The sequence below is a fragment of the Polypterus senegalus genome, chromosome 11 (genome assembly GCF_016835505.1).
Source record: "Polypterus senegalus isolate Bchr_013 chromosome 11, ASM1683550v1, whole genome shotgun sequence".
Classification (NCBI taxonomy): Eukaryota; Metazoa; Chordata; class Cladistia; order Polypteriformes; family Polypteridae; genus Polypterus; species Polypterus senegalus.
The window spans coordinates 46,839,593-46,853,230 of record NC_053164.1 but is presented as its reverse complement, the minus strand read 5'-3'; the positions used below and the strand labels follow the sequence as shown (position 1 = coordinate 46,853,230).

The 13,638-nt window shown below is 40.2% G+C and overlaps 1 protein-coding gene across 1 annotated transcript; it reads left to right on the top strand.

Moving 5' to 3' along the window:
* Nucleotides 1–318: 318 nt before the first annotated feature.
* Nucleotides 319–6,041, top strand: bricd5 (BRICHOS domain containing 5). The gene is made up of 6 exons (XM_039770139.1): nucleotides 319–368; nucleotides 498–554; nucleotides 1,310–1,447; nucleotides 3,693–3,803; nucleotides 4,032–4,167; nucleotides 5,880–6,041. The coding sequence occupies exons 1-6, from the start codon at nucleotides 360–362 to the stop codon at nucleotides 5,972–5,974; spliced, it is 546 nt and encodes a 181-aa protein (XP_039626073.1). The 5' UTR covers nucleotides 319–359; the 3' UTR covers nucleotides 5,975–6,041.
* The last annotated feature ends 7,597 nt before the right edge of the window (nucleotides 6,042–13,638 follow it).

Below are 13,638 nucleotides of genomic sequence, written 5' to 3'. Positions count from 1 at the left end.
GTTCATTATTTCTCACAGAAATACGAGAAATTATGTCTATTGAGAAGAAATATCAATTTAATTTTGCAGTCAATGCAAAAGCACAAAAAACACTCAATCAAGTCCTTCCAGTGAGGAATGTAAATATGGCGACTTTCATATCTTGCTTTCTTATCAGCATCTTTAAACAACTGTAGTGCCATTTGCCAAATGATAAAGTGCCTCCACCTCTGTAAACTGGTAAATATTTTTTTTTACAACCCTTCTCAGTTGTCTGTTTGCCTTTTGAGTGTGTCATTGTCGGGAGTGAGTATATATCAGGGTGCGAAAAGGAAAAGCGGCACACATCTTCACTCCAGTGTGAAAGAACCACAGGGACAATGCTGAAGGTAGGAATGAATGAGCACTGATCTTGTGAACCGCAGAGCTGCTTAGACTTCTCATCATTACCAGGCTGTTGTCCTTGAGCTCATTACAAAAATGAAAAGAGTGCTGACTGTCATGACTATTTCTTGCAGATCATTGCTGTTGTTGCTCTTCTTGGTGCCTGCCTGTCTTTGGGCTTGGCAGATGAGGTAAGTCTGCTTTCCGTTCAACATAATTTAAAGGTTTAATGAAGAAGACTTTAATGATAAGATACCTTAAATACTTAGGAACTTACCTAGATAACAATCTTAACTGGAATACAAATACAAAAAATTATTCTCTAAATGCAACCAGCACTTATTTCTCCTCCATAAACTCAAACTATTTAGAGTAGACAAGGACCTCATGTTGTCCTTCTATCGCAGTCTGATCCAGTCTGTGATCCCTTTCAGTTTCATTGTCTGGTTTAATAGTCTGACAAACTAAAACTCAGAAAAGGCCTAGCAGATTACGAAGTATGCAGCTAAAGTTATTGGGGCTGATGTAGATGATTTGACTAGTGTGTGGCAGAGGGCAATGTTAAAGAAACTGGAAATCATCTCATCTGATGACAGACATCCATTACATGTAGAACTGAAGTTCAGTAAATCAGGAAGGACAGTCGCTTTGAAAACCCACACAAATTGCTCGAGAAACTCCTTTTTTCCTTGTGCCATATGACTTTTCAATAAGAAATATCAGAGATAATGATCAAGGTTTTGATATATATCCTGTAACCTTTTTTTGGTGTAAATATGAATTATCTAACTGCCTTACCTTCACCTTTCTTGTTTCTGTTTGTCTGTTTTATTTCATTCTGTCTGTTATTAGATGCAACTGAGAAGGCAAATTTCATGTTTTCTTGTGTAAACATGACTAAATAAAGAAACCTTAAACCTTTCATTTCTTCATTTTATTATTCCAGGGAGCATCTCTCACTGACCATGATAAATCTGGCAAACCGATTCACCATTCTCTGGTGATCAATAAGCAGGAACAGACCGCCACAGTGACTCTGGGAGCTGGCAAGAACTCTTACACCGTCATCCTTGATTATAAGACCGTACGTACCAGAAGTTTTTGCAAATCTAGTTTGAGAGATTTAGAGCTGTGATTTTTCAGAAAATTGTGGTGTTGTTTAAAGAAAAAACAAAGTAAAATGAAAAAAATAATTGTTTATGTGAGTGAAGAACACATTCTGCTTTTAAGTTATTAAATATCTACAGCCAACATGTAAACAAAATCTATTTAATCAAGGAGCCAATGTTAATATTTAGAAGTTGAATAACCTATGCATACACACTCACTGTACATCTATCCATCCTCCACCCGCTAGATCCTAACACAGGGTCACGGGGGTCTGCTGGAGCCAATCCCAGCCAACACAGAAACAAACCCAGGGCAGGGTGCCAGCCCACCGCAGGGCACAAACACACACCCACCAAGCACACCCTAGGGACAATTTAGGACCACCAATGCACCTAACCTGCATGTCTTTGTACCATGGAAGGAAACCCACGCAGACACGGGGAGAACATGCAAACTCCACGCAGGGAGGACCTGGGAAGCGAACCCAGGTCTCCTTATTGCGAGGCAGCAGTGCTACCACTGCCCCACCGTGACGCCCCTCACTGTACATTCTCAAACCAATTTTGGGTTGTGGGAGGCTGCAGCCTATTATGGCTTTATTTTGAACAAGGGGGGACCAGGCAGCACCCTGTTCCATTCCATGGTCCACTTACGCACTCCCTAACACGGGAGCCAACTTAATCTCACCATTTGACCAGATTTGCAAGTTTTACAAAATTTGGGAGACTTTGTTGGACAGTTATCTTATTCAAAGATCTATCCTATACATTGTTCTCCTCTCTTGCTTAATGAATCTTAGCCTGAAGAAGTCTATTCATTTTTTACATCTAAGATGTCTCACTTAAAGGTTTTCCAATGTTGTATCTGTCCTGGTGTCTATATAAACACAGGGAATTCACATTCATCTCGCCTGAAGACGGGGCCTGAGTTGCCTCGAAAGCTTGCATATTGTACTCTTTTTAGTTGGCCATTAAAAGGTGTCAATTTGCTTGACTTCTCACTAAAATATGGGAGGAAAAATCCACACAGAAAAGGGAACAACGTGCCCACTCAACACAGATGATGACCAGGTGTAGGATTTGAACCATCATTGATGAAACTGTGAGACAGGAGCACCAAACACTCATCGCTTTACCAGTCTATGTTATAATTTATTATATCACCTCCTCTCATTTTCAAAGCTGCTTACTCCACTGGACAGACCACCAGTCCATTGTGGGACCCACTCACTCACACACTCACTTCAGTCCTGCTTTCTCCTTTTCAGTAGTTGTGTGTGTGTGTTTTTTTACTAAACTGCTGTGCAGTACAGTTTGTTCTCAAATGTTTGAGAGTTACCTGAAATAGATGACTGCAAACTCTAAACGTACACATTGTAGTCAGCAATTTAAAGATTATGCCACAATCATTTATAAATTGAATTATTCTGTTAATGATTGCCATGAAAGAGGTGTCATTGAGGCCAGCAGGGGGCACTTCCCTTGTGGTCTGAATGTGGACCCTAATACCCCAGTGCAGTGATGGGGACACTGTGCTGTAAAAATGACATCGTCCTTCGGATGAGACATAAAACTGAGGTCCTGACTCTCTGTGGTCATGAAAGATCCCTGGGCATCCTTGATAAGGTGTAGGGAGTATTCCGATGTCCAGGCTAAATTGCTCAATTAGGACCTGGTCATTCTGGTCCTCTAATCATCCCCTCACTATAATTGTTTCTCTCTCACCACTTCAGCACCTAACATCTAACATGTGGTGATTGTGCTGGTGCAAAAATGGCTGCCGTCACATCATCCAGGTGGATGCAACACGTTAGGGATAATTGAAGTGGCTCCCCACTCACTATGAAAAGCACTATGAGTAGTGAGAAAAGCTCTAGACTTACTATTAATATTTTTAAAAATGCTATACATACTAAATGTAGATTGTTAGGTTAAATAAGACATGCTATTTTGGCTTCCCTTGACACCCTTTTCTGCTTTTTGCAATTAATTATTTGTCATTTTTTATAGTGTTACACTGAACTCATTTTAAGTATAACTCTTGATATCCTGTTAGGTCAGCTTGAATGTTATACTTCCAGAGAAAGGATTTCATCAAGTCCAATTCAATTTAAAGCAAATGCTACAGTGGATGACTACCATTGTGAAACGTTCCTAATTTAACAGAAATAAAAATCTCTAACTTTCTAATTTTTTTCTTTTTCTTGTTTTTTTCTACAGGGAATCATTGCATACAGATCCTTCAGCCAGAAATCCTGCTTCATTTCCAGGATGAACCGGGCCACAATCCCATCTCTAGACAAGCTGAGCAGTGCTATGGAGAGCAGAAAGGTTTGTCACCTTAACAGAGCTGAGCCAGTGGGTCTTAAGACAGATAACTAGCTGTGGAGACTGGCACTGTGATCCATAAGATTATTTTTTCAGTTAATCTGAGTAACTGTTTCTTGTTTTTCTATTCGTCTCCACTGACAAACTGATAGGTTGATTGATTGATTTACGGTCTACTTGATCTATGTATGGATCAACTGATTTTGAGCTCTGATTTTGCTTTCCTTACAGAACAAACAGGGACCCCCTCCTCCATCAGTGCAGTACAACATCAGCCCTGATCCCATCAAGGACCAGTCCAATTTGGGTGCACCAGTTCAAGCCCTGTGCCAAGGACTGCCATCCTATTGGGCTCAAGAACAAGTTGGTGAGTATGATTTCTACAGTGCTTAAAAGTGAATAGTCTGGACCAAGGATGACACTCACTGACCCTCCACATGTATTACTCACTATGTATATGGGACATATTTATTTGATCCTGAGAAAGGGAGATTTTAATGGCTTTGGCATCCACTGAATGTTCATTTTTATCACTGAGAGATAAACCCCAGTGTATCCATTTGAACATTATTCAGATGTTGCTGCAAAATATCCCTACAATGTACATACTTCAGATGTTAATAGTGCTGTACTTGTGAAAAAAACATACGCCTACCACAAAAACACAGTTTTAATTCTCTTCACTAAGCCTAAGAAGACTGTCCGTCTTTTAAATGCACAAATCTCTTTCACTCAGGCCACTCTCCCTCTGACACACAAGCTGTTGCCTTTGTCCCCCCATTTCCAGACAACTTTGAGGCAATTTATAGGTAGGGTTACTGGGAAGCTATTTATAATGCTCTATTGTTGTAATGCAATCTGAGGTCAGAGGTTCCTCTAAAAAATTGGTAACTGCTATGGCAACACCATCCTAAAATGCTTTGTGAGTGCGGCCTAGACAGGTATGTCTTTACTGGAACAGAATAGACTTCCTAACAAAGCACTGATGTGAAATGTATTTAGTATCTCATAATACTTTAGTTTCATTCAGAATTAATAAAGCATCTATCTATCTATCTATCTATCTATCTATCTATCTATCTATCTATCTATCTATCTATCTATCTATCTATCTATCTATCTATCTATCTATCTATCTATCTATCTATCTATCTATCTATCTATCTATCTATCTACATGTACAGTATATAAGTACGATTGTGAGATGCTACATGGTGGTGCAGTGGTAGCCCTGCTGCATCACAACAAGGAGTTAATAACCTAGGTGCTCCCTATGTGGAGTTTGCATGATCTCCCAATGTCCGTGTGGGTTCCTTGCAGGTTCTATAGTTTCCTCACACAGTCCAAAGACATGTCGGTTAGGTGGACTGGTGTCATTTAATTGACCCCTGGTGCATGTTGAGGACCTGAGCAGTTGGACCAGGGCAACGGGACACCCATATAACACCTGGCTGCGGCAGATAGATGGTCATTTTTGGAGGATGGGACTGGACCGTGTGTCTACCTGGGGAAGGGGGTTACCAACAGGGATCCCGGGCTATTTCGTTGTGTGGTGGGTGTGAAAACGTGTTGATTTGACTTGACCTGACCTGGTGTATGTGTGTGTTCACCTTGTGATGAACTGCTGCTCAGTCCAGGTGTTGTTCCTTCCGTGTACCCAATGATTGCTGGGATAGACTCCAGCTGTCCTGTAGCCATACCCTGGATAAGTGGTTTAGGAAGATAAATAGATGGGTGGTAGTACAGGGAGATTTGTTTTCAAGTAGAACTTAAAGATATTAAGGTTTAAATTATGAAGCATAAATGGCAGTAAAGTTAAGTACACAAGTGAAATATTTAATCTCCTTCTTATCGCACTGCTCAGCATGTACTTATGATATTAGCAGAATGCCTAGAAGGGTCAGTTGGCCTAGGTGACTTTGTTTATTATTACTGACTGTGGACAACCATAGATTTAACGCTATTCAACAATGAACTGATTTGAGCTATGCGTTCAGTGAATGAATGGATTGTTGTGTATAAGGATAAAGGATGGCAGCATTCTAATACACTGTACTTGGACTCCTTTTTGTCTTACAGGTAACATGTTCTTCTTTGGAATTGGAGCCTGTGCTAATGTAAACCTCCTCTTCATTCTTGATGTTGGTCTCTGTGGGCATGTTGATGCTTTTTAAAGAAAATGTTCATTCTAATCATGAATGCCTCCTCTTATTGCATATTAAAAAACAAAAAACTTTCTAATATGTATAAAATGAATTCCTATCAATAAAATATCATACTTCAAAGTGTATTGTTTACATAAAAATGACTATTAATTAAAAATTAAACATAAATGAATCTACAGAAAACTGCTCAATGGAACTCTCATGTAAAGAACATCATCTTTGGTGCTTCAGCCTTTCACATAATAGTTTATAAAACAGAAAAAGAAGAACAAAAAGTAAAGCTCAAGGCTGCCAGCCATCTCAGTGCCCATCATAGATCCACTGTATGGTATTGGCAGCACTCAAAGGGCACAAACATGGAATCACCTGCAGTATGAACAGTACTTGTAATTTGGGTTACAGTGTCAGCTAAATACATGTAAATGTGCTGATGGGACAAGGGAGTGAAAATAAAGTAAAAAATAATCAGGATGTGCACAAAATACAATCCTGCAGTCATGATACAGGGTGGCACCTGCCTTCAAATGCCCTCCTGACATAACAAGACCGAGAAAATAAATTTTAGTCCTGTTTCATTTTTTGAATGTTGCAAATTGAAGGATACAGGGACACATTTATAATGCTGCTAATGGACTTTCAATCTACTTAATAATATGAAAAATTTAAAGTGTTGGGTCAAATATAAGATTTAAAAAACTGCCAAGAAAACATCCACATAGTACAGGGGTCCTCAATCCCAGTCCTGGAGAGCCGCAGTGGCTGCAGGTTTTTGTTCTGACCTGGTTGCTTAATTAGAAAGCAATTCTTGCCAATAAAGCACTAACAAGCTATGAAATTAAATTAACTCTGCTATGTCAGGTCATTCTCATATCCTAGATTTTCTTTCCCTTTCTATCATGCAAATGATTTGAAGGCTAAAATGGACGAGTAATTCTCAGTCCTTCACTTTTTTCTCTTCATTTTTCTTCCAAGTATTTAATTAAAACCAATAGCGCAGATAAATACACACAGGTGTAAATGTAAATAAGCTAAATGGAGAAATGCTGCTCTCTCTTGTCATTTGCATGTTATTGATAAAAAGGAGCAATTAAAATAGCTGTTTAAGACAAAATTAAGCAATAAGGGCTCAAAATCACTAAAGTGAAGCAGAAGTGTTACTTTAGCAATAAGTGCTTTTTATTAAGCAACTGGGTTGGAGCAAAAACCTGCAGCCACTGCGGCTCTCCAGGACCGTGATTGAGGACCCCTGACATAGTACTTTTGTGTAAATTTCACTTTAGTGAATCCCTCAATGAATGATTTTAGAATACAATTCAACTGATTGACCTGCACAATAAGAAAAAATCAAGTAGATTAACTTACATAATCCTAACTGTGTTACCTGGCTTTGCCCCGAGTATTTCATAAGGCAATGTGTATCAGTTATAGTGTTGTCAGATGTAACTAACCACTTACTTCTCTGTATACCATATTTCTATTTTTTTAACAAAGGGCTATTATTAATGGCAGGCAGTGTGGAGTAGTGGTTAAGGCTTTGAACTTCAAACCCTGATGTTGTGGGTTTCAATCCTGCTACTGACACTGTGTACAGTGTATAAATTCGAAGAGTAGGGTGAGGTCCCATGGGGGTTTTGCATATGTTCATAAAATGGCTACATTATTTATGATGGCCAAAAATATCAGAGGTTTACTACCGTTGATCATGTATATAATCAAAAAAGATCAAGGGCTGTTCTGAATAGATCAGTGAGTTAAGTCTCCAGGCTTGTCTTGAGCCCGAGGACACCACTTTTGCCTCTACTTCTCTCTTCCTCCATTTTTGCTCCTAATGGCGTAACACCTAGGTTCATAGCCATGATGTGTGGCACCCTGGACTCGAGGTTTATAGCGCTTCCTAACCATTGAGCTTTGCATCCTCCTTGAGCTTCACCAAACTTTCCCTTTCCATTTCCTCTCTGAGTGTACATGTTAGACATGATCATGTCTCTCTTTTCCTGGCCAGGACACCCCTCTTTCTTCAGCTGTTCATTCACTCTATTGCTTAGTGCTGCTGTTTGTCCCATCAATTGTTTCTGCTGTGTCCTTTGTTTGCATAAAGCCCCCTCTCAATGCAGCATGTATATTAGCATAATGTTAATAATAATTGACTAATTAAAAAACAATGGTTGGCTAATTTTCTTTTTTTGTATAATGTCACCAAATCTCAATCAAATCAGTCAAAGCATTTTTGATATTTTGAGTTTTTCTGTTGCTGGTGGGGTGGGGGATTTCCCCTACATATCAATATATCAAAATGTCCTTTCCTATCGTATACGTGCTGGGCTAGATGTACCAGCCAGCCAAATTTCAGTTTTTTAAGTAAATGGGAAATAGTGTTGTTGTTGATGAGTGAGTGAATAAGGCAGTTGACTTTGTATTTCAGATAATATATGTATAAAAATAAATGTAACAACTTTCATCATCACATCTTCAATTTCCAGCTTCATAATCTGACACCCTTTTCACCTCCAAAACACTCTTGACATACTGTTCCTTCAGAAAAACTCCTACCCCATTTCTCCACCCATCCACACCATGATATAACAATTTGAATCCACCTCAGATCCAGATGGTCTTACTTCTCTTCCATTTAGTCTCTTGCACGTACATCTGTTAACTCTCTCCCCTTACCAGTCATACTGCCAACATTCAAAGTTCCTACCCTCAGTTCCACTCTCTTTACCTTCCAGTGATATAGCTGGTCTGCTGCTCTAAATGAATGGCCAGTTCTTTTAATTAAAACTTTGCCGTTTAAGGAGGGGACATGATAGTGTGGCCAGAGCAGTTCCCGGGCGCAATACAGGCATGGGCATTTCGGCACTGAAGTGCACAGATGCAGGATCGTCTGTGTCCGTAATTGATACCGGGAGCTGCTGATTGCTACGTCCCCATTATAAAAAGGAGAAGTGTGAGTGTGAAGGGGAAAAACAAGAAAGAAAAAAGATCGAAGAAACAGTAGAGGTTAAAGGAAGATGAAGATGAAGACAGGAGGTGCAGAGAGCCAGTGCAGAAGTGAGCGAGTGAGCAAGAGAGAGAGGGAGCAGGCTCGCTGGTTAAAGTAGGCAGCTGGCAGTAGAGCCCAGTGTTTGTCTGACACTCGTGGGTAGTAAGAAGCAGTCGCTCCAGCTGAGCAATTCCGAGGAGCTGGAGTGACCAAGAAGGTGGTTGCTTCTCTGCGGAAGGCAGCAGGAATCAAGCAGGCTTGGGATAGTGAGCCCCAGTGTGTGCGCCCTGATAGCTGGGGACCCAAGTCTCAGCGGATGAGCCGCATGGAGCCAGGGGACGGAAGGCAACCAGGCAGAAGTAAGGTCAGCTGAACCTGTAGATAGGGCAACTCCCCTGTTGCAGGGCCCTTATGGGAGAAGCAGGAGAACTGCCAGCTAAATGGAGGAGGCACCAGGTTTTTGAAAAAGAGGACAGCTTCCAGCCTGTTGATTTTAACCTCATTTTAATGGATTTATTTATTTGGGATTTTAACCTCCAGTTATTACTTGTTGTTTTTATGGATTATTTATTTACTGATCTGAGGAGCACTGCACTATGGACACTGTTTTTGGTTTTGTGTTTGTTTTTAATAAACACACTTTTACACTTTTGCACTTTTACACCATCCCTTTGCTACAAATGTGATTTGTCCCCATCTGCCAGTTCATCTGGTTACATTACAAATGGTGTTGGGTTCGAGAGGCTCCCAGAAGACAGGTGGGAGCATGGAACAGAAGTGCATCATCACACTTCCTCCTCTCATCCTGCCTCCATCTTCCCCCTCTTCTTCTTCTTTGGCCAACAGTAGCCCAATTTCCGCCAGCACCCTGTTGGCGGCTGTTGTTAACCCAGGCCTCGACCGATCCGGTATGGAAATCTCTATTATTGTCCGTATATTGATCTGGCAAAATTTTACACCTGATGCCCTTCCTGACGTAACCCTCCCCATTTATCTGGGCTTGGGATCAGCACGAAGAAACACACTGGTTTGTGCATCCTCTGTGGCTGGGTTTACTCTGCTAACAAATGACTATACTGCCAAATCCAGCCCAAATTAATTCATTAAGTTTGCTGATGATACAACAATAGTAGGACTCATCAATAATAAAGGTGAAACATCTTACAGGGCAGAGTTGGAACAGTGTGTGAGCTGGTGAGGGTACAACAATCGGTCTCTTAATGACAACAAGACAAGAGAGTTGATTGTGGTCTTCAGAACAAAGGCTGAATATTCCCCATTGCATATCAGTGGTCCCCTTGTGAAGAGGGTCAGCAGCACAAAAATCTTGGGTATCTATGTCACTGAAGATCTCTCCTGCACTCTCAATACCACACACCAGGTGAAGAAAGCTCAGAAGAGGTTGCACTTGCTGAGGAGGATGAAGTGAGTGAGAGTCCTTCCTCCTCACCACCTTCTACTGGGGCACTACTGAGAGTGTTCTGATGAACTGCATTACATACTGGTTTGGAAACTGCATTGTGTCTGACAGGAAGACTCTGCAACATGTGGCCAGGATGGCTGAGAGGGTTATCAGGGTCTTCTCTCCTCCATTGAGGACATTTTTAATGACAGATGCAAGAAGAAAGTCCTCTGCATCGTGAAAGACTCCTCACACCCCTCTCATGAGATGTTCGATCTCTTGCCATCTAGTGGGAGACATCGCTCGATAAAATCAACAACAGCCAGAATGTACAATAGCTTCTTTCCATAGACAATAAGATTGCTAAACTCTCTGTAACGTGCACATAATAAGCCAGTTTTTGTACACATATTTATTTTTAGCTGTATTATTTAATAAACTATTTTACATTAAGAGTTGGTTGGACTTTGTGAATTTAGGAATGTCTTGGTTTACTTTTTTTGTGGTTTTTCCTTTTCCCTTTTTGCACATTTTCTGGTCTTGAGTAATGCAATTTTCGTCCCACTCTATTTTAGATATGGGTGGAATGACAAATAAAACTTGAACTTGAATTTGAACTTGAGGCAAATAGAACTTATCTCAGTGCACGTTGATCTATTGTGGTGTTTGTGTGTGTTCCGTTCTCTACAACAACAATTACATTTATTTTTATAAAACATTTTCATAAGCAGGATGTAGCTCAAAGTGCTTTACAGGATATCAAAAAAATAGTTTACAAGAAAAAAAAAAAGTTATGAAAAAGTACTGTAGGAAATAATTCTCACCCGAGAGAAAAATAAGAGTTGGGGAATTGTCCCTGGATAATGTTCGGCGATCTTCAGAAAAAAAATGCAATAGTGGTCAAAACCATAAGCATTGATGATGATACAAGACAGTTGAAGGAGGGTATTTATAGAAAATGGCAACCAGAATTAAGCAATGGTGGGAATGATGTCATGATTGTGCGACTGGAAGTGACATCATCATGAGGCGGCCCAAATTGATGTGATCTGGGGTTGGGGGGTTGGAAGTGATGTGGGTGGAAGTGATATCATTTGGTAGGGCCGGAAGTGATGTTCTCAAGATGTACCCGGAAGTGACATTGTCTGTAGGAGTCAAAGGCGGAAATGATAAAATGGAAAAGGAGCCATTTTGGAAATTCAGGACTGTCGGTGAGTGAATTTGATTATTGCTTTTCTTCATTAATTCTGGTGAAAAAAGGAGAGAGGTGTTAGTACCTGATACTACCCCTTTGTCTCACGATCTTTCATTCACCTCTGGGCTTGTTGGCTGCCTCCTAAGCACACGTGTGTGACAGTACACATGGCGCAACATTCAGGTGCATTCAAGGACTGTAATGGGCACTGCAGTTCTCAGTTGACCAATGTTAGTAGGTCGGTTCTAGAATTTTCTCAATCCATTTCAGGGTTGTGGGGACCAGAAGCTATCCCACTAGGACTGGGCAAAAGGCTGAAAACAGGCCTGGGTAGAACTTCAATCTATCATAGAGACCACTCTAACTCTCATTCACTTAATAATAATAATACTTACACCATATTTGCATAGAGTGACAATTTGCAAGTTCCAACTATCCATCCATTATCCAACCTGCTGTATCCTAACTACAGGGTCAACACAGGGTGCAAGGCAGGAAACAAACCCCGGGCAGGGCGCACACACCAAGCACAATTTAGAATCACCAATGCAATGTCATTGGACTGTTGGAGAAAACCCACACAGACACGGAGAGAACATGCAAACTCCACTCAGGGAGGACCCGGGAAGCGAACCCGAGCCTCCTAACTGCAAGGCAGCAGCGCTACCACTGCGCCACCCCAAATTCCAACTAACATAACCTAAAAAAATAAATAAAACCATTTTGTAACTCCTTCTTTGCTTGAGCATGTCTAGCGTAGTAATTCTCATGAAATGAGACTTGCAAAGCTGTTCAGTTATGACAACTGTTAGGGAATACAGTAACAGAAATAAAAGGCCAACTTTATTGCAGCAACAGACCGTTATGGATACCAGGCGAATGTGGCACTCTGATGGTAAATTACAGGGTGTCAAGATTTTCAAAGTCCCAAATAGAGCTACGTGTAGCATGTATACATAGCAAAAAAAAAATTAAAGCAAATGAAGACCACACAATACTTGAAGTAGAAACAAATAAACAACAGTGATGTTTTTGTCTGCTTCTTAGATGTCCTCACGATGCTGTTCAAATAAAACTTTTCTGGATAATGAGCAGTTCAAATACAGAGGTACTTTAATCAGTAATTTTTGCTGATCGCTTTGTGCTCGTGTGCTACTTCTGAGTTTGAATTAATGCCCCTTTAACACAGGGTCCTCAATCACGGTCCTGGAGGGCCGCAGTGGCTGCAGGTTTTTGCTCCAACCAAATTGCTTAACAAGAAGCTCTTATTGCTCAAGTAACACTTCTGCTTCACTTTAGTTGTCTCGTTCGTTAAGATTGTGAACCCTTATTGCTTATTTTAGTCTTAAACAGCTGTAGTCTTGGTTTTTAATTGCTCCTCATTAGCAATAAGATGCAAATGACAAAAGAAACCAGCATTTCTCCATTTAGCATGTTTCCATTTACATCTGTGTGTATTTATTGTGCACTACTGGGTTTAATTAAATACTTGGAAGGAAAATGAAGAGAGAAAAAAGTGAAGGACTGAGAATTACTTGTCCATTTTAGCCTTCAAATCGTTTGGATGATATCCTTAGAAAGGAAAAAAAATCTAGGATATGAGAATGACCTGACATAGCATTAAAGCACTGACAAGCCAAGAAATTAAATTATTAGCAAGAATTGCTTTCTAATTAAGCAACCAGGTTAGAACAAAAACCTGCAGCCACTGCGGCCCTCCAGGACTGTGAATGAGGACTTCTGCTTTAACATGTACTGTTTCTTTATGTAACTGAAGAAATATCTTTTTTCAGCTGTTTAACTGAAACTGCTATTCAGCCACTTTTCACATATTTTGTATGCATGAATAAGCAGCTTTTAATATGTTGCACTCAGATTTCTATGCCTATATTTATTTTAGAGGTGGTCACATTAGGACAAAAATGATTATTCATCTCAATCAGGGCATTGTTTATATCACAACCATTCATGATACAAGTTGAATAAAATTGTGACGTCTCCACAGCTGATATTCATATTTGCAGAGCTTTACAGGAGTTTGTCACACCCGACTGGATACGAGAGTCATACTGAAGTATCAATACACAATCTGA